The sequence below is a fragment of the Fukomys damarensis genome, unplaced genomic scaffold (assembly GCF_012274545.1).
Source record: "Fukomys damarensis isolate Sample0158 unplaced genomic scaffold, DMR_v1.0_HiC HiC_scaffold_7, whole genome shotgun sequence".
Taxonomy (NCBI): domain Eukaryota; kingdom Metazoa; phylum Chordata; class Mammalia; order Rodentia; family Bathyergidae; genus Fukomys; species Fukomys damarensis.
Window position 1 is genome coordinate 5,270,727 of NW_022900919.1, and position 22,635 is coordinate 5,293,361.

At 49.0% G+C, this 22,635-nt stretch overlaps 1 protein-coding gene across 1 annotated transcript in view; it reads left to right on the top strand.

The window, feature by feature from the left end:
• Positions 1–22,635, top strand: part of Otud7a (OTU deubiquitinase 7A) — a 232,499-nt gene that overhangs the window by 204,692 nt on the left and 5,172 nt on the right. Inside the window, exons 8-10 of the mRNA XM_019209632.2 lie at positions 9,433–9,534; positions 13,360–13,487; positions 14,149–14,261. Coding sequence (XP_019065177.1) covers positions 9,433–9,534; positions 13,360–13,487; positions 14,149–14,261 — 343 coding nt within the window. The remainder of the gene's footprint in view (positions 1–9,432; positions 9,535–13,359; positions 13,488–14,148; positions 14,262–22,635) is intronic.

Sequence of the window (22,635 nt, forward strand, 5' to 3'; positions counted from 1 at the left end):
ATGTACACCAACAGCCCCATAACCTGTTTTTGAATGACCCAGTGAGGTTAATTCCCACTCCCTCTCCCAAGTGTGGACCTAGGGGCCACGACCTTGGCTCGCCCTGCCAGTGTCAGGAAGAGTCTGGAACGAGGAAAGGCCCAAGAAGTGGGCCCTGGTGATCTATACACATTCTACAAGGGTGGGAAGGGGAGGAGACTGCTGTCCCCAGACACTGGCAAGTCCAGAAGGTGCGGCTGGGGGAGAGTCAGAGCTAGAGAGGGAAGGAGCAAAAGGAGACGCGAGGAAAGAATATGGACAAGAAGGAAATAACGTGGCGTGGAGGTTCTTGCTCAGTTCCCAGCTGCGTCATTGGATCGCTGCTTCTCTCCGGGAAACAAGCAAGTCCCGAGACGTGGACAAGGGTCCTCACTTCACTCCCACACGGGAAGAGGCCGAGACAAAGCCTTCTGGAAACCGGAGGCAGGGGAGTAAGCACTGTGTACAACCACATGTTTCGACATCTAAGAGTCTCATTTATCTGAAGATCCGAATCCCCGTGTGTTCTTAAATAATGTCTTCGTGTGACCTGATTCACATTAGTGGTACCTCTGGGGAGGGAGGGATAAGAACAGAATGGTGGCGGTACATAGAGAGAACGTCAGCTTGGTCTCTACTGTTTTTTTATTTTTATTTTAAACTAACAGGAATGGACTGGAGCAAAGGTGGCAGAGGGCTGATATCCGTTAGGTTCTGGGCCACGGGTGCATTGCTCTTGGCATGTCACGGAATTTTCATAGAGAAATAGAGTGAGACGAACAAGGGCCGGGGATTTAGCTCAGTGGTTCCGCCGCCTGCCTTGCAAGCGCAAGGACTGGAGTTCAATCCCCGGTACAAAAAAAAAAAGAATGACCGGAACAAGGAAGAGAGAGAGGAGTCACAGGGAGAATGAAGCTTGCTGCAAAGGCGGCTGTATTGGGTGAGATACGCTTCGACTCCAGCTCCAGCCTGTTCCTTGTTGTAGAATATATTTCTTAAATCATATAGGCTCGTAGAAGTTAAAATTGGCTTTCCACAAACTTAGCTATATCCGACTAAATTAGGTCAGCCTTGTTCCTGGTTTGGTTTTGCCAAGGATGAGTGATGGTCCTGCTGGGATGCAGTAGTTTACTTACTCTCTCCCCCTCAGTTTTGTTCCGTGTAGAGTTAGAATGCACACGCATGTGGTTTTATTTATTGTGAGTCCTGTAGGGAGCAGGAGGCACACTCGCCCAGGACTTCATCGTCCCACACACTTCCTCTGACAATAGGGAAGCTCAAGAACCCACTGCACCAGCCTCCTCTCCTGCTCCTCTGTGGGCCAGGGCTGCTCCACCTGGGGATGCGGTGTGGCTGCCACTTCCGGTCCCTTTCAAGGAGAGAGGGGCCCCTGGGGGTCGCTCCCACAGATTGCTTGTTCAGCTCGTGGACCAGTGATAGCACCAGCACCAGTCCCTGGCCAGGGAAAGGAAACCCCCTGGGTCCTTTTGGACCTCCCAGGGTCCACTCCATGAAGCAAGGGAACCGAGGCTCTAGCAGCAGGACAGGGATGGGGAGGAAGCCTCAGCTCGGGACGAACTCGGGTCTGCCGCATATATGTGGACCATTTGCCTCACTGGTATATTGTACCCCCTTTCCTTCCTCCCCACTCCCTGCCTCTGTATCTCCTGACTCTTGCCAGGACCCTGTTGGACTTAAACCTAATTCAAAGGATGAATGTGGACAGCCCGCTTTACTATTAAATATGTCAGGCATGTAGATATTTTGGACACGGTTGAGTTTAATGCCTTTGTAAGCAAGAATCCTGTTGTCTTTTACTTTATGGTAATAGAGTTTTGATATCTCCCAGTCTGGATATTTCTGACTTATTAAAAGTCAGGTGAAAGAGATTGCTATTTCACCGCCCAGAGAAAAAGAAGTCACTAAGTGATACTGCATGTTATTTCCAATTATGTCTCCAAGAGGCCATCCAGTGACATGGTTAATTAGGTCTCCTAATTGCATTTGTCATTTACCTTCAATAAGATGACTGCAGATGGTAACAGTTGTTAGCATAAGTGTTAGCATCTTATAATAGGAGCTTGTCTGTTTAATTTTGGAGTGTTCATTTTAATACATGTTTTTATTTACTGTTAAGGGCATAGTTATTTTTATATCAATAAACTATCATTAAAATGGAACTGCTGAGTGTTAACCAAAATCGCTAGAGAGCAGATAGGGATCTGGCTGAAAAAAGTGCTGGCTAGGTTTATTATATTCAACACTGTTGATGTGGCCATATATTATGAGATAACTTGCTCACAGCAAACTAAACGTACTTCTCAGGGCCTTAATTTTCAAGGGCTGCATGTAGGCTTTCTGCTTTATATTTCATTATTTCCATTTTGAAAGCAGTAATGTTTATTAAAAGTGAATTCTGAATGGTGATAGTTGGAATAAAAATATAAATAATGTTCCTCCACTTGTTCAAATCCTATTACTATTACTCTATTTAAATTTAAAACGATTAACTGAGACACAGTGGTACCTCAGTTCACAAACTTAATTCTTTCCACAATTCTGTCTGCAAACTGAATTGGACAACAACCAGGTGACCTTCAGTGTCTAGGTTTGGTGTTGACCATATGGGGAAATTTGATTCGGTTCTCATCCTAGTCGGTATGCACCAGAATCATGGAAAGAATTACGCTCATGAACCCAGGTACCACTGCATGTTTTCACAGGTATTTGGAAATATCTACTCTCACTTTATTGATTGTTTTGTTTTGTTGGTACCAGGATCGAACTCAGGACCTTATGTTTGTGAGGCAGGTGCAGTGCCACTGAGCTAAATCCCCAGCCCTTCTCACTTTATTGAAATTCACAAAGAATTAAATATCTTTAAAGATGACTGTTAGAATTCATCCTTTACATTGATTTATAGAGATATATATATAAAGTAGTTTCACATATTAAAAACCTATGTGAGCATGATTCATAATCTTAATTCATACACAAACACACCACGAACATGCATACACATGTATACATAAATCTGATTAATAAACTGGAACGATTCTAATATTGTACAGAAAAACACCCATAAAACGATGTTGGCATCACTTACACAGCACGTGAGCTGCCATCACCAGATGAGCTGAAGGAGACCCCTTTTGCAGGCAGAAGTGCAGTCACAAGCTCAGTCCGATGTCCTGGAGAGCGGAGAAGCCTGTGGCAACATCCGGGATACTGCTCTGGCCTCACTCAGTGTGCTTCGCCCTACTCCTTCCTGTTTCCCATTGACCTAGCAGCTTCTATTCCGAAAGATATTTTTCTGGCTTCAACTAGATTGGAGGTTATTTTCATTCAGCACTTTAATGTTTTTATAGCATTGTATGTAGACTTATTGCTACCCTTGTACTACTGTTTTCTCTCTGTTTAAGAGTTTATCTCCAATAGTTTGATGGTTTTACTAAATGCCTTGCCCTAGTGTACTTTGCATTTATTCTGGGGTTTTATAGGTCTTCTGAAATCTGCCTTTCGCCAAATTTGAGAAATTCTTGAACGTTGTTCAAATATGGCTTCTGGCCCATTTACTCTGTTTTCTTGAATATATTGATGCTTAATCCCAGGTACTTCGTCTTCATCAGGTGACCTGGATTGTGTGCTTTTTGTTGTTGGCGGTTTGTTTATAACATATACCTGGTAATTTATGACTGGCTCCCAGACACCATGCATATAAAATTGTGGCCTCTAAATGATACTGTGCCTCTCCACAAAGGTCCCCTCCCTCCCTCCAGTGGCCGATTCCCTCACCATAGTCAGGTGCTACTGGATCAGAGCTCTACCTACGTCATGTTCCTGCCTAGTCTTCTTGTATTTTCAGTTTATCCTCGTGCATTTTGGGGACTTCCTTGTCATGGCAGAATAGTGAACTCTATATCTCATGAGCCATCTCGAAGTCTCTTTTGTGTCAAGAGCTGTGAAATGTCTGAGATATTATTTTGCTTGCAATCCAATAAACTAGCCTACCACAGTTGCCTGAATACTGCTAGAAAACCCAGACTCCTGGGTCAGAGAAGGGCCCTGTTGTATTTAAGGCATGCCAGCAGTTTGTGAAATCCACACCAGGCCAAAAGTTTCTTAGCTCTAAAAAATAGAACATTCTCACTGTACCCCTTCTGTGTCCATAAATTCTGGGGCCCAAAATGTTCCTTTCTCACTGCTAGGGTTGTTGCTCCCCCACTGCTCACAAAATTGAGCTGTATAGTTATGTTATTTAAAACTTAATCTTTCAGCAAAATCTTTTCCTGATCACAACAGTGTCTCTCACTCACGAAGGAAAGCAATGAGAGGGACAAATGCGTTTTTATAACATTGAACCTAAATTCTGAGTCTTCTAGGGTCCCTTTTGGCTGGACTGCCACCCAGAAAGTGTACCAAACAAGCCAGCCCGAGCTTCCAGGAGGGCAATGAAACTTGCAACAGGACCAGAAATGCATAGTGTGGGGTCTGAATTTCCAAAACAGGGCTGTAAAACCCCCAGACCCGTTCATCCTAATTTTACCACTTAGAGAACAGCTGGAAGGAACCCCAGTGCAGCAGCTACATCCCACAAGCAGGCTTCCTTACTGAGGTGCTGTTATGGAATAAACTGAGCCCCCCGCAAATTTTGTATGTTGGAAACCTGGATTCCCAACGTAATGGTGTTAGGAGGTACAGGCTTTGGGAGTAAATTCGATTTATATGGGGTCATTATGATATCTCCCTCTCCCTTATGAGAACCTAGTGAGAAGGTGGCTATCTACAAGCCAGGGAGGAAGCCCTTCCCAGTAACCAAATCTGCCAACACTTTGACCTGGGACTTCCAGCCTCCAGAACTGTGGGAAATAATCGTCTGTTATTTAAGCCACCTGGTCCATAGCAGCTACTGAGGTAGGGCCCAAGCTGATGAAGACAGGTACTCACCAGGAGGACGCTAGGGAGGTAGAGTCCATGTGTTAGTCTATGCAGCCTGCTGTAACAAAGTGCCTTAGACACCATAATTTATAAGTAACATAAATGTATTGCTTACCGTTCTAGAGGTTAGGAAGTCCGAGCTCAAGGTTCCCACAGATTCGGTGTTTAGTGAGGGCTCATTCCTCACTAGGGAGGGTGCCTTCTGTATGGCTTCCTGTGGCAGAAGAGATAAGCAGGCTCACTCAGTCCTCCTCTACAATGACACCAATCTCATGCATGAGGACAGAGCTCTTAGGACCTAATCACTTCCCAGATGCCCCATGTCCCAGAACGCTGCACTGAGGATTAAATTTCCACATAGGAATTTTAGACTGTAGCAATCAGAAATCTTTTTGAGACTATTTTTTTTCAAAGATCACTCCCAAGACACAGTCATATCAGATACCTTTGGCTGGTAGGGAACATGGAAACCCCACTGAAGATCTCCACCCTCAGCACATTCTTGAGTGTTGGATAAAAGATACACCAGTGTCAAGCTCAGGGAGGTCTGGGCAGCCAAGAACCACTTAGGTTCTTTGTCCAGAGTTGACTGATCAGACCAGAAGAAGTGTTGACAGTGTTGGGTCAACACCAGTATCCCCGAGTCAGTCTGACAAAAGCAGACCCCGATCAGTGTGTCCTTCGCCACCCTAAGCCCAAGGGTCAACACGAGAGCAGCTTGCCATGGCAGTGTGTGCATCGGAATGTGGGCTCCCTTATTCTCTGCCCTCTGTGATGATGTGAATGCTGGCATGTGTGGCAATGAGGAGTCCAGGCAGCCGCGGTGGTGGTCTGGGAGGCACAGACTCCACAAGCTGCTTGGTTCTAATTGGTCTCATCAGAGGACAAGTGGTCACTATGCAAGATGACATGAGTGACTCAGACGTTTGGATCAGCAGCTGTGATTTGCTGCCCTATTTTGTGGCCCCGAACAGGGCTATCTTTAATCAACCAGTCTGTAGTTTTCCAAGTGGCAGGCCAAATTGCTAGGTCATTGACAACAGCCCAAGTATCAGTAAAAATGTAACAAGCTTTGTCAAAGGAGTTGGCCAGAACTATGAACACAGCCTGGAGTCCTGCCCCATGAGTGAACATCAGGTCCACTTTCAGATCGGCAGAGCTGTGCTCAGGAGCCGCCTCAGTCCCATGGACTCTGGCAGGCTTCATCTGAGTGAGGAGTCGGGGAACCAGGCCCCCGTCATGTAGGGATTCTGTGTACCAAGGGTCCTCCAGAGTCAGTGTTCTACTTTGGGCAGCAGTGAGAGGAATAAACTTTCCACCAAGGAAGTTTGTTAACCACTTTTTTATCTGATCCCAAAACGCTGCTGGGATGGAGCCATCTGTATTTTTGGATATGCCATTTCCATTTGATAAGTGATGAGCCCGTGAGTTTCTCTCATGAATAATCATGACAATAATTATAAACAAAATATTTAGCAAATTGAATCCATCAGTATATTACAACAAATCTGGATTTATCCCATGGATGCAAATTGGATTAATATCCAAAAATAGTTCAATGGCAGTCTCCTGCTCCCAAGAGCAATGAAATAGCTAATGGCAAACGCACCTGTCTGCCCACCTCAATGAGAAAAAAAAAAAAGACAACTACAGAAATCTCCTTTAGAATAGCAACTAAAAGCTGCCAAGGCACTGAGAATTAATAAAGCTAGGAAATTTAAGATTGGAAAACTGGGACAAGAAAACCTGCAGCTATAGTTGCTTTTAATTTGCAAATCTGATTGTAGGGAAAGATTCTGGCAAGATTTTGGAGGCCTTATACATGTATCGGCTTTACCAATAAGAGGGTTTTGGGGGCTTTTTGTGACTTTGCTGAACACAGGACAAGTAGCTAAAAACATGAGCAGAAAGCCTTGGGAAGTTGAGCAATTTGGATCCCTACCATCGTAGGGAGGGCCTACAGAGTACAACAAGCTCTTATATGAAGATAGAAATGCCATCATCTTTCTGTGTCACCAAGACAGGTGTGCTGACTGTCCACCAAAAGAAAGAAAATATCTCTCCCAGGAACAGAGGTGTGGCAGGTGGACTTGCAGCTCATTAGGACAGTCTTGGGGTTTACTAAGCTCGGGGCCCCTCGGCTGTAACACAAACCCACTGTGCACAGTGTCCACCACCCTGTGAGAGTTAGGAAGCAAGGGAACTGCCAACTCTACGTTCGTACTGCAAATCTGCCCCGGGAATCTCGTGTTTTCTTCCGGTGTCCACAAAACTGTGGCAAGCTATTTATTTAAAGTGTACACGGTGGTGTTTTGATATATATGTGCATTATAAAGTGATTACAACAATTAAGCTACCAGCATACCCTTCAGCTCATGCAGTTACTATTTTTTGGTGTGTGGGTGCATTTCACATCCACACTCTTAGCAGATTTCCAGTGAGTGGTGTGGTATTGTTACCATGCTGTGTGTTAGATCTCCAGAACTTACTCATCCTCCATAACCAAAACTGTTTGTCTTCTAATTAGTTCGTTCACCTTTAATGAAAGTACTGATATGTTTTTATTTAAACCTATTACTCAGAGTTAAGTCTAAACTATCATCTGGCTGTTAATATCATGGTGTTTGTTTTTCTTCTCTTGTACTCTTCTGAATTATTTAAGGTCATTTGCCATTCTGTTTTCTGCTCTAGTAGCTTGTTAGTTTGGGGGTGCCTACCCAAAAGTTTATGAAACGCATCTTTGAGCTACTAAAATTAGCCTTCAGTAGGTCCTTTTACCACTTCCAGGGCGACGTAAGGACCTCAGCATTTATGTCATGTCGTGTGAATTCTCATAGTTTGGGTTATTGGTGTCATTTGTTTTAATCCTGCATATAATTCAGTCCCCCTTGGACACGGCTAGTGTCACTTTAGACAGTCAGTATATATTTGCAGTCTCCTCCTTTCTTTTGTTTGCCTTGCTTGCACCCAGGATCATTTTCCTCCTGCTTTGATTTTTTCACTGTGGATCTAATGATAATAAATTTTCTTTAAATTTATCTAAGGTGCAGAATTCTAGACTGGTCGTAATTTATTTTTTACCAAAAGAAACTTTGATAAATAATATTTCAATAGGAATTGTACTTAAATCATGGGTAAATTTGGAGAGAATTCACATTTTTACTAGGTTGAGCCTTCCAGTTCATGACCATGGTGTGTCTCTCCAGTTGTTCAGATAATTTTATTTCTTTCATCAATAGTTTACACTTTCTAACATACATGTACAAGTATTGAACATGTTATGTTAGATCTATACCGACATATTTAATTTTCAATTAATTATAAATAATATTATATTTTTATCTAGATTTCTGTGTATTTGCTACTGCTATACAGAACACAGTTGATTTGTACATACTGATCTCACATCCTGGGATGCTGCCAAAGTAACTTATTACTTGTAGACTTTTGTAGGTTCATTCTCACTTTCTGCATGAACCCTCATGCAAAAATGGACAGTGTTATTCCTTCCCTTCTAATCTATAACTAAAGCTTTCTTTCTTCCTTCCTTAACTTATTTCGCCGGCTAGGACTTCTATTACTAAGTTTCATGGAGGAAGTGAGAATAGACATCCTTGCTCTTTTTGTGTGCTTGGAGGTAAAGCAGTCGGTCTTCACCCCTATGTATAACATTAGCTCTGTGAATCTGGTAGCTGTTTTTATCAAATTAAGGAAGGTCCCTGCTATTCCTAGTTGTATGGGAGTTTTTCATCTTGAATAAAAATTGAACTTTGTCAAACCCTTTTTTGCATTCATGTTATGACGGTGTGATTTTTTTCTTCAGTACCTTTTTAGTATGTTGATATGGTGAATGGTAATTGATTGAATGTCAAATGTGGAGCCAGCCTTACGTCTCTGTACCAGACCCCGGTCGGTTGTGGTGTATAATCCTCTGAGTGCTGTGTGCAATTTGGCAGCGTATTCATGAGCAGCATTAGGCTATACTTTTAGGTGCTTTCTTCACGTGGTTTCGGTGTCAGGGTAATACTAGCTCTTTTCTGGAGGAGACTGCACTGCACTGGTTGTGAGTGTACCTCCTTGTATATCCTTTTTAGTGGCTGTTGTAGATAATATATACATATAGATATCAAAGTCCACTGGTCTTGCAACTTGACCATGGAAACCTCACCTGCCTCTTTTGTTCCTTTATCCTCCACCCTTCATAATGCGACTGTCTAAGTATTTGCCATGCATATATTGAAACATGCAGATAGACGATATACTTGTTGCTTCTACCATCCGATATAATTTAGAAAACTCAAGACAAGATGGAAAGCGCCTTACCTTTGCCCATGTCTCCACCCTTTATTTTGCTTGAGAAAGGCTCACGCAGGTGTCCAGAAAGTCTTCCCCTGATATCTGTGATTACCTAGCAAACACAGTCGCTGTCATCCTGGCTTTTCTGGGCTTCTGCTCTAAAGCGAACCTCTGTTCCAGGTCGCCTGAACTGGTGGTCCACCGTGTGCACGAGCTGTAAACGGCTTCTTCCTCTGGCCACAACAGGGGATGGGAACTGCCTGCTACACGCGGCCTCACTGGGTAAGCTCTACAGCACAGAAAGCGGGTGGCAGGGCTCTGGGCCAACCAGTGACGTGGGTTAAGTGGAGCCACTGTGTCATCGTCATGCAGAAGAGCCCCCAGGGGACACAGCCAGCTTTCCTGGCCTTTCTGGCCAAGCCCCTGGCTGGCTTGGTGGCGAGAGAGACGCATGTGAGAAAAGACCCGTCATGACTTAAGAAGGCCACCAGCAGGAGCCGTGGGGATGGGAATTAGAGATTGTGGCCTGTAGTAATCAAAGAGGACTTTCTGGAGGAGGCAGGCTCTCCACTGAGACCTGAAAAACTTGAAAGAATAGGAGACAGGATGTACCTGCAGGGAGACCCCACACACGGGGCAAACCGCAGGCGTGCGCAGAGGCAGGACTGAGCTAGGCGAGGCTCTAGCAAGAAGGGGGAGGAGCAGTGCGTGAGGTTGGGGAGTTGTGGGGCTGCCGTGCTGACAGCAGTGAACCGGAACTGGCAAGAAGACAGCTTGGGTAAGTCTCCGGAGAAGCAGCGCAGTCAGAGCATGCGGCGGACACTTCGGCAACCTTCCCGGGGTGAGGTCGCAAAGGCTGGACCGCAGGTGCGGACGGCATATTTAGCAATGCTGGCGTAGCTGAGGGTTGTGGGGGGCTTTCTGGAAGGTTGCCCTTCCCCGCTAGCCCCCGGCTTATGTGCCGAAGGCCAAATCCATTTTGAGAGGCCAGTTCAGACTTGGACCCTGGACCTGACGGTAGGCCAGTTCTCCACTTCAGGCCAGAAGTAGGGAGTCTCCGCCCAGGGTGCAGGACCCTCGGAGGAGGATGTGGTGCCTGTTGGTGAAACGTGCCCGCCCAGGTGACTATGGTGCCCAGAGCAAGGTCCAGGCCCGGGCCTCTCCAGAGGGCAGGGAGGCTGCTCCACAGCAGCAGGCTGAGAAGAGACTGCAGGGGCTTTCAGAGGGGAGCGCTGGGGTCTGGGAAGGGGCCAGGGGGTCGGGGAGGAGAAGGGAGCTGGAGAGCAGAGGGGAGCTGCCTGGCCTCTAGGGCAGTGATGGGAGAGACAAAGGCATCGGCTTCACCACTTCCTTTCCATGAAAACACTAGTACATCCTGTTTCGGGGCACCCATCATGGGAAGAAAATAAAACTCCATAATCCCACCACCTACCACGGCCACTTTTAACATTTTGATACATTGTCGTCCAGTCTTCTGTCTGTGCTGCTGTAATCTGACTGCGTTTGCAGTTTGAAATCCAACATTTTCCACTTGGAATTTTTAAATGGACTTTAATTCTTATTGATATATAATCATTGTGTGTATTTGTGGAGTGTAATCACCTTCGAGTTGTTTTTGAGAATTTCCTATGTTGTTCCTCTCCAAAAACCCAATTTTAGTAGTTGGGTCATATTTCTTTATAATACTTAATGTTAGCTATGCTGCTGTTACTGGATATATTTTGCCTTGTTTTATATAAAATTTGGGGGAAGAATATAGAAATCTCTTATCTGTGTCAGACAGCAGCCTGAGGCACAGTGTCAGGCAGGGAGAGAGCTTTGTCCTTTAGATGCTGCAGTGCGTCCCGCAGTCCCCACCAGCACCACAGGAGGGTATGAGGCCACGTGCCACACTGGGGTCTGGGCTGCATTTTCCCATGAGCACTCTGGGCCTCCTAGCCTTCCTGGGATGAGGAGGCCTCCTGGGGCCTTGCCTGTCTGCTGGAGAGGTTGAGCCAGGACTGACCGGGGCTGCAGGGCCTCTCCTGAGAATCCCCCACACAATACTGAGCTTGGACATCAGAGGCAGTTGGTCCTTTCAACCCAGTACAGCTGAGCATCCCTAACCTAAAACTCCAGACTGCTCCAATATCAGAAACGTTTTGAGCGTCAGTGTGATTCCACAAGTGGCAAATTCCACACAATGAAAGCTTGCTTCAGGTACAAAGTATTGTATAAATTACCTTCAAGCTATGTGTATACGCTGTACGAAACATAAATGAACCTCACATTTAGATGTGGGTCCCATCCCCAAGATATCTCACTATGTATGTGCAAATATTCCAAAAAAGTCCAAAGAATCCAAACTCTGATACACATTTGGTCCCAGTCATTTCAGGTGTTTGTACTTTGCTTTCATAGTGTGCTTGCATCGCTAAACTCCACAGGATGAGGATTGCTCCAGCAGCCATGTGACGGTCACCAGCAGTGCTGTGCCACACCTGCTGAGTGGGCCTGACAATGACCCAGGATTACTGGGCACAGTGAGATGACAGTGATCTGGGAGGCCCTGTGTGGGAGAGCGACCTGTGCTAACAGCCATGGGACCAGAGGCTTCCCAGAGAGCCCAGGCAGGCAGCTGAAACAGGTCTGAGGATGAATAAGGACCAGGAAAGCCATTTCCCTCCATCTGTCCCGCAGAAATGGAGAGCAGCCTGGCCTGCTAGAACACCTGTAGGTGTCTCTAGTTACTGAACATGGATGGTGGCCGGCCTCACCTTTACAAACAGTAGTCGGCTTGGGCTGCACTCCCCAGAGGCTCCCGGTTCACTCGAAAGTCTGCCTGTTTCCTGTGCCTCGTCCCCTCCACCGTGGCTCTAATCACCCTTCCCTCCTGCCTTTCCCAAGTGCACCACACAGACCACCCCTTGTCAGAGGCTTCCATGGCCTTTCCCTCTGCCTGAAATGGTGACTCATCTCCCTCCTCCAGCCAGTCCAGCTCTGGCCCTGACGTCCGTTCGCATTGTAACAATGCCCCTGCCACTTCTTCCTCTTCGCCTGCTACTTCTCTCCTTGGACGTTGTTGCTCTACACTTCATGCTAAATCCTCACTTCCCACTTTCCCACTGTGTGTGTTCCATCGGATTTAAGAACTGCATGTGTCCTGGTCCCTGCCGTGCAAATCCTCAGCATTCTGAGTAAGGGGGTGGGTGGATGGGTGGATGAGTGGATGAATGCACTCTGCTGTTCTTTCCCCAGGAGCCAGGGTTGTACCTCTCTCCAGCCTTCTGCTATCACTTGGGTGTCTTGGCCACATCTGAGCAGCCCCAGCCTATACTCAGAGAAAGTCAGTGTATCTTTACAGCCCCTCAACATGCAGCACTGGGGACACCAACTCCCCGGAAGCCAGGTGCCCCCTGCTGGCCCAGATGTGTGCAGTTGTGTCCACCGAAGATTCTTGGAAGTGGAGATGCCCTGGGGCTGTGGACATCAGGTGTGACAGACTCTGGGGAACCAGGATGTCACTGGCCATCCTGCAGGAGCCCTAGGTGATGACATACCACCAACTTAGCCCCAGAGGCAGTCTCCCACCCAGACGCCAAGACCGGGAGAGTGAAGAGTAGGTTACTCCAAGCAAACCTGTGAGGTTGAAGCCTGTAGTCACAGGTCCCAGAGAGAGTCAGCGTTCACTTTTACCTGCCATTATTTGGTTAAGGAGGCTATGTGCTGCTTCATTCTCCTACCTAAGCTGAAAGAGAGCTCTAGGAAAAAAAAATAAGAGGGGAGAAACTGAGCCTGTGATGAGAACTGAACAGCCACAGCGGAGCCTTTGTGAGGACAGACAGCAGTCCAGCCCGGTAGGTCCCTGGCTGCCCTTCCTCATGCCCTTTGCCTCTCTCCTCTCCCACCCCTGGTCTCCCCACTGCAGGAATGTGGGGTTTTCATGATCGAGACCTGGTTTTGCGGAAAAAAAAATAAGAGGGGAGAAACTGAGCCTGTGATGAGAACTGAACAGCCACAGCGGAGCCTTTGTGAGGACAGACAGCAGTCCAGCCCGGTAGGTCCCTGGCTGCCCTTCCTCATGCCCTTTGCCTCTCTCCTCTCCCACCCCTGGTCTCCCCACTGCAGGAATGTGGGGTTTTCATGATCGAGACCTGGTTTTGCGGAAAGCCCTGTACACCATGATGAGGACGGGCGCAGAGCGAGAAGCCCTGAAGCGGAGGTGGAGGTGGCAGCAGACGCAGCAGAACAAGGAGGTTGGTACCTGCTGGCCTGGCTAGAGCCAGGGACCCATGCCAGGGGCAGCCTCGGGCCCTCCGGAGTGGAGAGTGTGGCCCGTGCGTGTAAGTGCACTTTGTGAGGCTGGGCAGAGACTCGGAGTCAGTAAGGACCCAGAAGTAGGCCCAAGGCGGAGGCGCTCCTTACAGCAACACAGCTGGGTAGATGGCGGCTGCGTGCCCACTCACACCTCCCGCCCTGGCACAGTTAGGAGAGTCACATCCAGTGTGGCCGTCGGCCCCAGCTCCTGTGCCAGCTCAGTCCGGAGAACCCCAGGGTCCCTAACCGCGGTGCACATTAGCACTTGGCTCTCCTAGGAGAATCTAACAGCTTTCTGACTCAAGTTAGCCCCCAGCCCTTCACAGTGTGTCCTGGGCAGCCCCCAGCCAGGTGCATGTGCGCAGCAGCCCCCTAGGAACCTTTCTGTGGGGCGGACCCCATCAGCTCTGAAAGGAGAGATGGGGGCTTCTCCGAAGATATTTCCCAAGCAAAGCAGGGACTATTCAGAGCCATTTGCGGACATGGCCAGCCCAGGTGCTCACGGGGCGGGGACCGACCTGCGGGGTCCGGAGCAGCTGTGCCTGGGAGGGGCGGGGAGGCGCGGCAGCCCACCTCCTGACCCGGCCCCACTTGCGCCAGTCAGGGCTGGTGTACACCGAGGAGGAGTGGGAGCGAGAGTGGACGGAACTGCTTAAGCTGGCCTCCAGTGAGCCGCGCACGCACTTCAGCAAGAACGGCGGCACAGGCGGTGGGTGAGTGCTGCCCCCCCGCGCTCCTCGCCACCCAGGGCCTCAGCAGCATGAGGGAGGAGGTACAGGGGCAGCGTGACGCTCGCAAGCTGTGACAGGCAGAATTGCATCTTTCCGTCGTCAGATGCTAAACAAGGGTGCACAGGAGGCTGTGGGGACAGCCCCAGGGAGAATGTGCCGGCTCCATGAGGCGCAAGCTCACGCGAGCGCCTTCCTCCTAGGGTCAGGCCTCCTCCCGCAGAGCGGCCGCGGCTGCGGGCATAGCCGGCCCCAGAAGTAGCCCCGGACAGTGGGTGGTCATTCCCACCGGTGACCACTGCATGACCCCACTCTGCGGGCTCCGGCGATAGCATTTGGGTTTTCTGCTTCACTAAACAGTGATTCAATCCGTGGCTTCATATAGTCATGCTGAAAGCCAAAGACCACTGAACTGGTCCAGCTTTTCCCAGACAGACTCCATATTCCTGGCAGAAAGGCTTCCCACTTTCAGTGGGAAAACTCAGATGTTCCAGTGTGGGAATGAAGAGCTGGCCAGACAGGAAGGCCGCAGAGCCTTTGGCAGTGGCCTTTTAAAGGGCGTATGCTTCAGTTTCTGTTGTTTTGGACCTTAAGGCAAAGGCTTTGCCCCAGAAAAGGTCTCAGCCAAACACAAGAAACTGTGACTGTTCATACGGCAGACCCCGGGGGTAACAGAGGCTCTGTAGCTCCTGGCCAGCCTCAGCTCACAGAGCCCAAAGCGGCTGTCTGGGAGCTCACTAACCCCAGACGGGCCTGGTGCCTTCTGGGCCTGGCCTCTCCCAAGCCCAGAGCTGAAGGTCAGGCTGCAGCCGGGGCTATGGCTGCCTTAGCAGGGGGCCTGAGCCAAGAGGAGCCCCTGCAACTCAGAAATCAGAGTGTGCAAGCCCATGACTGCGACAGGGCTGCTTTGTTTTGATGATGTGCACATCAAACGTTGCTGACCCACCCTACTTAGGAACAAGCACGTTTGAGTGTTTGAAGACAGGCACTGGTTCCTGAAAACTCAGCTCTTTTTGTCCGTGACTCCTGAGTCCGGCCTTAATGGGCCTCCAGTGGTCCTCAGCGTCCTCCTCACTGTTGTCTGTCCTGCACCCGATGGATGCTGGAGGATTTGGTCCAGTCTGGGTGTCTCTTCCAGGGTGTGGAAGGTGGGGAGATGTGTGGAAAGACAGAGCAGTGATGATGATGATGATCAGGAGGAGGAGGAGGAGGAGGAGTATTCTGTCCATTTTCCATTGCTATAACAAAATATCTGAGGTTGGGTATTTATGAAGAAAAGAGGTTTATTTAACACATAGCTTTGAAGGCTTCAAGTTCCAAAAGTGTGGCTCTGCCTCTGGCAAGGGCCACACTGACTACACCCCATCAAAGACGACGATGCCACGTAGAAGTGCTTGCAGGAAGGAGCCAGCTCATGGAAATAGAGGAGGCCAGGGTGCAGGGAGGAGCCAGGGGCATTCATCTCATTACAGCCCTCGGGAGAAAACCAACTCAGGGTCCCACAAAAGCCACCTTCATCCCTGCAGAGGGCAGCGCCCCCAGCAAGTCATCACGCTCCCACCAGGCCCAACCCCTTAAACAGTCAACCACTGCCCTCATTGCCACATGAGGACCAAACTCGCAACACAGGAACCCTTAGGGATCTACTCGATCCACGTGCAAGGCTCACAGCAGTCGTGAGCCCAGGCCACCCCCACTGAGCACCCCATTCAGCAGGGCTCTGACCACAGTGCCACAGCTGATTAGTCCCATCCAGCTTTGAAGGCCACAGCTTTGGCCTCGCTGCCTGCTCCCTGGGACCTGAGAGGGGCCAGGTAGAAATGGGAGTGGAGAGGCATCTGGGGTTGTCCCCACCACAGGCAGAGCAGGACAGCGGCAGAGAGCCTACTCAGTGATGCACTTTCTTTTGCCCCAAGAAACGCCTTGGTTTCCTCTTTCACAGATTGGAGAGCTGAGCCACACAGAGGTGTTACACAGAGGTGTTGCCCTGAGGTGCACACAGCCCTGTCCTGAATCCCTGCTTTTGTATTTTGTTACCTGGTTCAGACCACAGCATCCACATAGGCAGTGTCATCAAATGGCTCCTTTGATTCTATTACAAACTGTAGCTCAGTGTGGGCACATAGAGCCAGGGCCAGCAAGCGTAGAGCTGAGCACTTTCATACACACATGAGAAATGCTCCTGCCCAGGCCTGTGACATCAGCCAAACAGACCCATGGAGAAGCTGGGGCAAAAGCCAGGCCCAGTGGGAGACACGCTCCCCACTCTTCCTGCACAGCTCCTGTCTGGGAGCCAGAGGAGGAAGGCTGGCTCTCCATGAGGCCAGGATTCCCTAGCAATCAGGAAAGGGGGAATGTGGCTGGCTGTGAATTAAAGGTCACCTGCTAAGCACATACTGTGTTGAAGCATGTGAAATTGTCGTCATCATCATCACCAAATATAGGTAAGGAAGCTGAGATTGAAAGGATTAGTTGATATATTAATCAGAGTTCCCCAGAGAAATGGAAAATGTACATGTATATCCTACTGTACATGTGTATATATGCACATACGTCTGTATATCCTCTGTTAACGATGTGTGTATTCACACACTCGCATATATATGTGTGTCCACACATGACTGAGGAGTCGGAGAAGTCCTGAGACCTTCGGTCTGCAGGAGGGAGTCCTGGAAGTGCCGCTAACAGAGTCCGAAGGCTGATGGTGCAGATTCCAGCCCAACCCTAAATGCCTGGGAAGCAGGAGAACCGAGGGCAGGGATCTTCATCCCGGATTACATGGCCAGGCAAGGAGCAAATTCACCCTTCTCCTGCCTTTTGGTTCTGTTCTGACCACCCCCACTGGGAGGGCCATCTGCTTTCCCACATCTGCCAGTGCAAATGCCAGTCTGTTCTGGAAACACCTGCACACGCACCAGAAATACTGCTTCACAGAAATTGACACATAACGTTCAGCCTCACAAGTTAACTGTGTTCCACAGCCCATAAGAGACAGCCAGAATCCAAACCTAGCGCTGACGTGAGACATAAATTCACACTCTTGGAAAATGAAAAACAAGTATAAAGAGCAAGGATCAGCAACAGGAGGCCATACTGGTCACTGATGGAAGTTCCAAACCCACTGTGTCCCTTCAGAGTGTCTGGAGCCTCACAGTCCTTCTGCCCTCACTTCTGGGTTGTAGCTCTTAGCAGGGCCCCCGTTAGCTTGCACTGTGCCTTTATGGCATCTTTTGAGAAACCTGCTTCTCTGGGCAGATGCGGTCCTTGGCTAGACACCCATGGCCAGCCCCTGTCTGGGTTGGTTCAGAGATGCCCACACCACTCAAATGCTGCCAGTGAGGTGTGTGTGTGAGCAGAACTGTGTAGCCGAGAAGGTGAGGGGCCTCTCCACAGGCTGCACTGGAGGGGTCTTGAGGATACTGCAGAGAGGAAAACAGTGTCAGGATAGCAAGGATGGCTCCTTACCTTCTTCAGGGGTGGCATGTATGGGGTGTACCTCCCACGTGTAGGTACTCTTTTACGCACATACACATGCACTTAAATTTTAAATGCACCCCCCAAACCAACTGATACATCCCTGTCCTGCAGTGACTGCAACTTATTATCCAAACTGGTTCATTCGGGAAGGGAAAGTAGGGACTGTCCACTCAGGATGTGTGAAGTGGGACTTTGTCAAGCAAAGCAACAGGTGTGGTCACCTCACCTGAAGAAAGGAGACATGGGTGCTGACCGAGCTCCCCTCGGTGTGGCTCAGTGATTGCCCTTCGGGAGACCTGCCACCTCCTCCCCTCAGGCAGCTTCCTTGCCAGTCACGAGCTCTCACTGGGGTGGCCACACCTTAGCCAGGACACCTCCAAATCTGCACCTTGCCACTGCTGTCTGGGACCTGGAATATCTTCCAGGCCTTGCCTCACTACCTTTGCTTCTGGGTCCTGCCAAGAGGGGTCCCCACCCCTGCCTCTGCCCGGGCCTCTTATTACCGTCTTTCTCCGGGGATTTTTATTGTGTGGGTGTCATGTGTCCCTGTTCTCAGCAATGCTGCCTCCAAGGAGAGGAGGCAGATGCCCTGGAGAACGCAGTGCAGCACACAGCAGGATGAGAAGTCCTTAGGCTGCGCACGTCTTTGAGGATGACATGTTGGGTGTCATGTGTCCCTGTTCTCAGCAATGCTGCCTCCAAGGAGAGGAGGCAGATGCCCTGGAATGCAGTGCAGCACACACCAGGATGAGAAGTCCTTAGGCTGCGCACGTCTTTGAGGATGACATTGTTATATTGTGCATTAGTTTTCTGTACAGTAAACACACATTATTAAGCATTTCAGAATATTTTGTCTTTTCTCAGACCCCAAATCCTGTTCACAGTCTGAGGGTTAATTGCTGACAAGTAAGCTCACAGGAAGAAAACTGATGCTGCAAAGTTACAAGTGGGAATAAATGTTCAGGGTTTTGCTGGAGCAGATTCTGACCAATGGGCTCCACTAGCAGTTTCACATCTGTGGGTCACAGTGCCAAAGTCAGTCCCAGACATGATCCGCATTGGCCCGCTGAGGGGCCTGAGAAGTTGCTGGTGTTCTCTGGCTGCATTCAATGCCGAGGCCCTCAGCAGCCATGGGATATGGTCATGCACAGAACAAGGGTGAGTGCAGAGCCAGGGATCACCTTAAACCCTGTGACAAGGAGCTGCATACAAGTAGAGAATAGCATATGACACTCAAGAGTGCCCCAGGCTGGAGCTGAGACCCTCTCTGCCACCTCCTGGGTCAGTGAGAAGGTTCTCTGTTGTTCAAATGGTTCCCATGCTCAACAGCTTCTGGCCCTGTCCAACCGTGAGACTGCATGACATGCATGGCCCAACTTCATGCTCTGGCCCTGGTGTAGACCGGATTGACTGATGCATGGACAGACAAGTGGGGGTGTGGATGGGTCTATGGATGAGTGAGTGGATGGTTGGATGGATGGACGGTGGATGGATGGGTGGACAGGGAGATGGATGAAGGGAAGGATGGATGGATGGACAGATGCATGGATGGATGGATGGATGGAAGGATGATACAACCTGAGGGCAAGAGTTACCCGAGAGCCTCTGCCATGCCTTTCATGGGATTGGCACATAGAAAGTGCTTGGTAAATGTTTGCTCTTTTCAGTTTGAAACACAGTGGCCCATGCTTTATACTTTGTGTAAGAAAATGTCATGCAGTCCTACTGCTACTAATATTTAGCCCCTTACCCTTCTGTAGTTACTCAGATACTGATGTGTCCCTTCATGGTGTGAGGCCCTTTCGCCATGGCCATCCTCCTTTTTTTTTTTTTAATACCAGGGATCAAACTCGGGACCTTGCACTTGAGAGGCAGGTGGTAGAACCACTGAGCTAAATGCCTGGCCCAACTGTCTTCCTTTTCAACATTAATACCTGACTCAAACAGCTCATCTCTTCCCCCTGCTGACCTCTCCACTCATGTAATTGGAGAAGGAACAGCGCTCCTCATTTCTCTCTGCATCTTTCTCCCAAGTGTGCAGGTTCTGACCTCTGTTCTGCTTTGCGTTGTTCGTTACCTCATCCAGCCATCCATCTGCCCGGCACCTAGTGAGCAGTCGCTGTGTGACAGGGATGAATAAGCAACTTCTGGAGGCTCTTGGCCCCGGGCGCTCGCACGCTTGGCTCTCAGTGTGGCTGGGAGGATGATCACCAGGAGCACTGAGAACGCACCCTGGGGCCCTGTGCTTAGACTTGGCCTACGCACGTGTTCCACAGGTGCTCAAGTCACTGACGTACAATGGTGAAATATTTGCATGGACCCTGTTCACATCATTCAGGACCCTTTACATCAGCTCTAGATGACTTACAATACTAAACACAGTGTAAATGCTGTGTAAATCGTTAGTACTATGTTATCTAGTGAATGATATCAAGGAAAAAAGAGCATACAAATTTTTAAATATTTCTGTTCTGCATTTCGTTGAGTCTGCCAGTGCAGAACCTGCAGACACAAAGGGATGACTATATATTTTAATCAGTACATGTTTGAAACATTTCTCTTCCATGTCCCTTCCTTCTCCCAAAACTTTTGCCAGCCATTAGGTAGGGCTGGTTGTAGGAGAACATGCCTGTAATCACAGCACTCGGGAGGCTGAGGCAGGAGGATTGCAGCCAGCCTGGGCTATATAGTGAGACCCTGTCTCAAAAAAAGAGCCATTGGGTAGGGCAGTGCTGGGTGGGCATTGACAGTGGATGGGGGATGGGAAAATACATAGGACCAAAGTTCAGTGACAACCTCAACAAAGTGAAGAGGGGCTGCAGAGACGGGAGATGGCTTGCATGCAGGGAGACTGAGCCAATAAGCAAAACAGTGATGATTAATAGAAATGAAGTTTCTTACTGCTGGAGAAGAAAGTTACAAGTAGAATAAATTTACGGGGTTAGACTGAGATTGAAGGTATTGGTATACTCAAGGTTTTATGTAAATTTTGAAATAGACGAAGATTGGTGTGTGTGATACAGACACAAAGACAGAAGGGACAGAGAGAGAGAGAGAGGTGTAAATATGTATATGAACTTGGACCATCTCATGCAGGAAGCAATAAAGTACTTTAAAAACTGAAAGGCTAAGGGCCAGGGATTTAGCTCAGTGGTTCCGCCACCTGCCTCGCAAGTGTAAGGTCCCGAGTTCCATCCCCAGATACCAAAAAAAAAAGAAACAAAAAAATTGAAAGGATATCATAAGGACACAGACCTGTGACACAAGCCACAATGACCAAAGTTAAGAGTATTTGAACATTACAGTATCACAAATGGATTGCAGACCTTTGAATAAAGCAGAAAACAAATTCACAGTGATGCCAATAGATACGTAAAGATATACGGAGAAAGGAGCACAGTATGTGCTACCGTTCAGACTTCCTCCCCGCAAAATGCTCGTTACACAGCGGGGAATGAGCAGTTCTGCAGGGGTGAGGCCCGGCAGAGGACTCTGACCGTGACCGGGTCACCGTCCCCTGGGATGGGGTGACATGCCCGGCTGATAGGGGCTCCCGCAGAACCCAGTGTCGTGCACTCTCAGGAAATAGAGAAGCCCAGAGGAGAGGCATCCTACAGAATGCCTGGAGTATAATCGTCAAGGTCATGAGAGTCAAAGACACCCTAAGACATGCTGAGGGAGACTAAAGAAATGCCCCAGCTAGGATGACCTCGTGGTCTGCGCTGAAACCTTCACTGTGAAAGGCACACAGTGTGTGGGGCCTGACGGCCAGACACAGCCAGGTCAGTGCCTGCTCTTGATGTAGTATGTTCTGGCCGGGTAGAAGAATGTCCTGTTCGTGGGCAATATCCTAAACTGTCCTAGCAGTGCGCAATGATTGCAGCGAGAGTTATTTCCAGACAATTGGGATGCTATTCCAAATATGTGTGCCATTTGTTCGGTGAGTTTTTGTGTGCTGCAAAGCTGTTTGAGCTAGTAAAGTAAGTTGAGTAACAGAAAGTCAGAACGGGCAAGAAAGAAACAGGTAACACCAGACCTGCCCGGGTGACAGTAATGCATTTCCTGGGATTTACAGCCTTTGTGTAGAGTAACTGGGCACCGTGCTGGTAGCTGTGCACGTGGCACACCAGGACCTACAGCCATCCACAGGTGTCCGCGGGCCTGGTCTTGGGACCCCAGTGAATACCTAAGTCCAATGTTCACATCGTCACAATAAAACGGTGTGCATCTCCTCCCACTCGCTTCAGATGACCTCTGAAATACTCATAACACCTAGAAATGGTTATGCCTGCACATCACTGCATGCACACAATTCAGGTCATGCTTGGAGTGCAGCAAATTTTTCCTTTTTTGGAATTTACTAGAATCTTTTAAAATATTTTTTCGACCCTTGGATGAGGAGCCGGTGGATACAGAGGGCTCACTATCTTCTTTAGGAAGTCTGCATTTGCATCCTTAGGCCCCACTGGCTCCAGTACTCAAAGACCTCCCTCACTAAACACTCAGGAACAAACCCCAGAGCCACCCGGGGTCTAGACTGGGCACTGCCATGCTGACTGGCACAGAGGGAGTAGCTGAGACCCCACCACCCAGTGAGTTCTTCCCTTTGGCGGGTGGTCCTGCTGTCGAGGGACGACATCCAGGTCACGGACTTGTGCCTAGATGTCTTCGAGTTTGAGGGAGAGTGGTTCTTGGAGCCTGCCTGGGCTAGGAGAAGCCTGAGAAGCCACCTCTTCCCTCCACTCTCAGGCGGGAAGTCCAGGCCACCCACAGAGTGACTCCTACCATCTGGTATTTCCCAGAAGGCTTCTCAGATCTCAGTAGGAGCCGAGCCACCAGGAGAAGGCTCCCGGGGGGCGACCTCAGTGGCCTGGCTATCTGA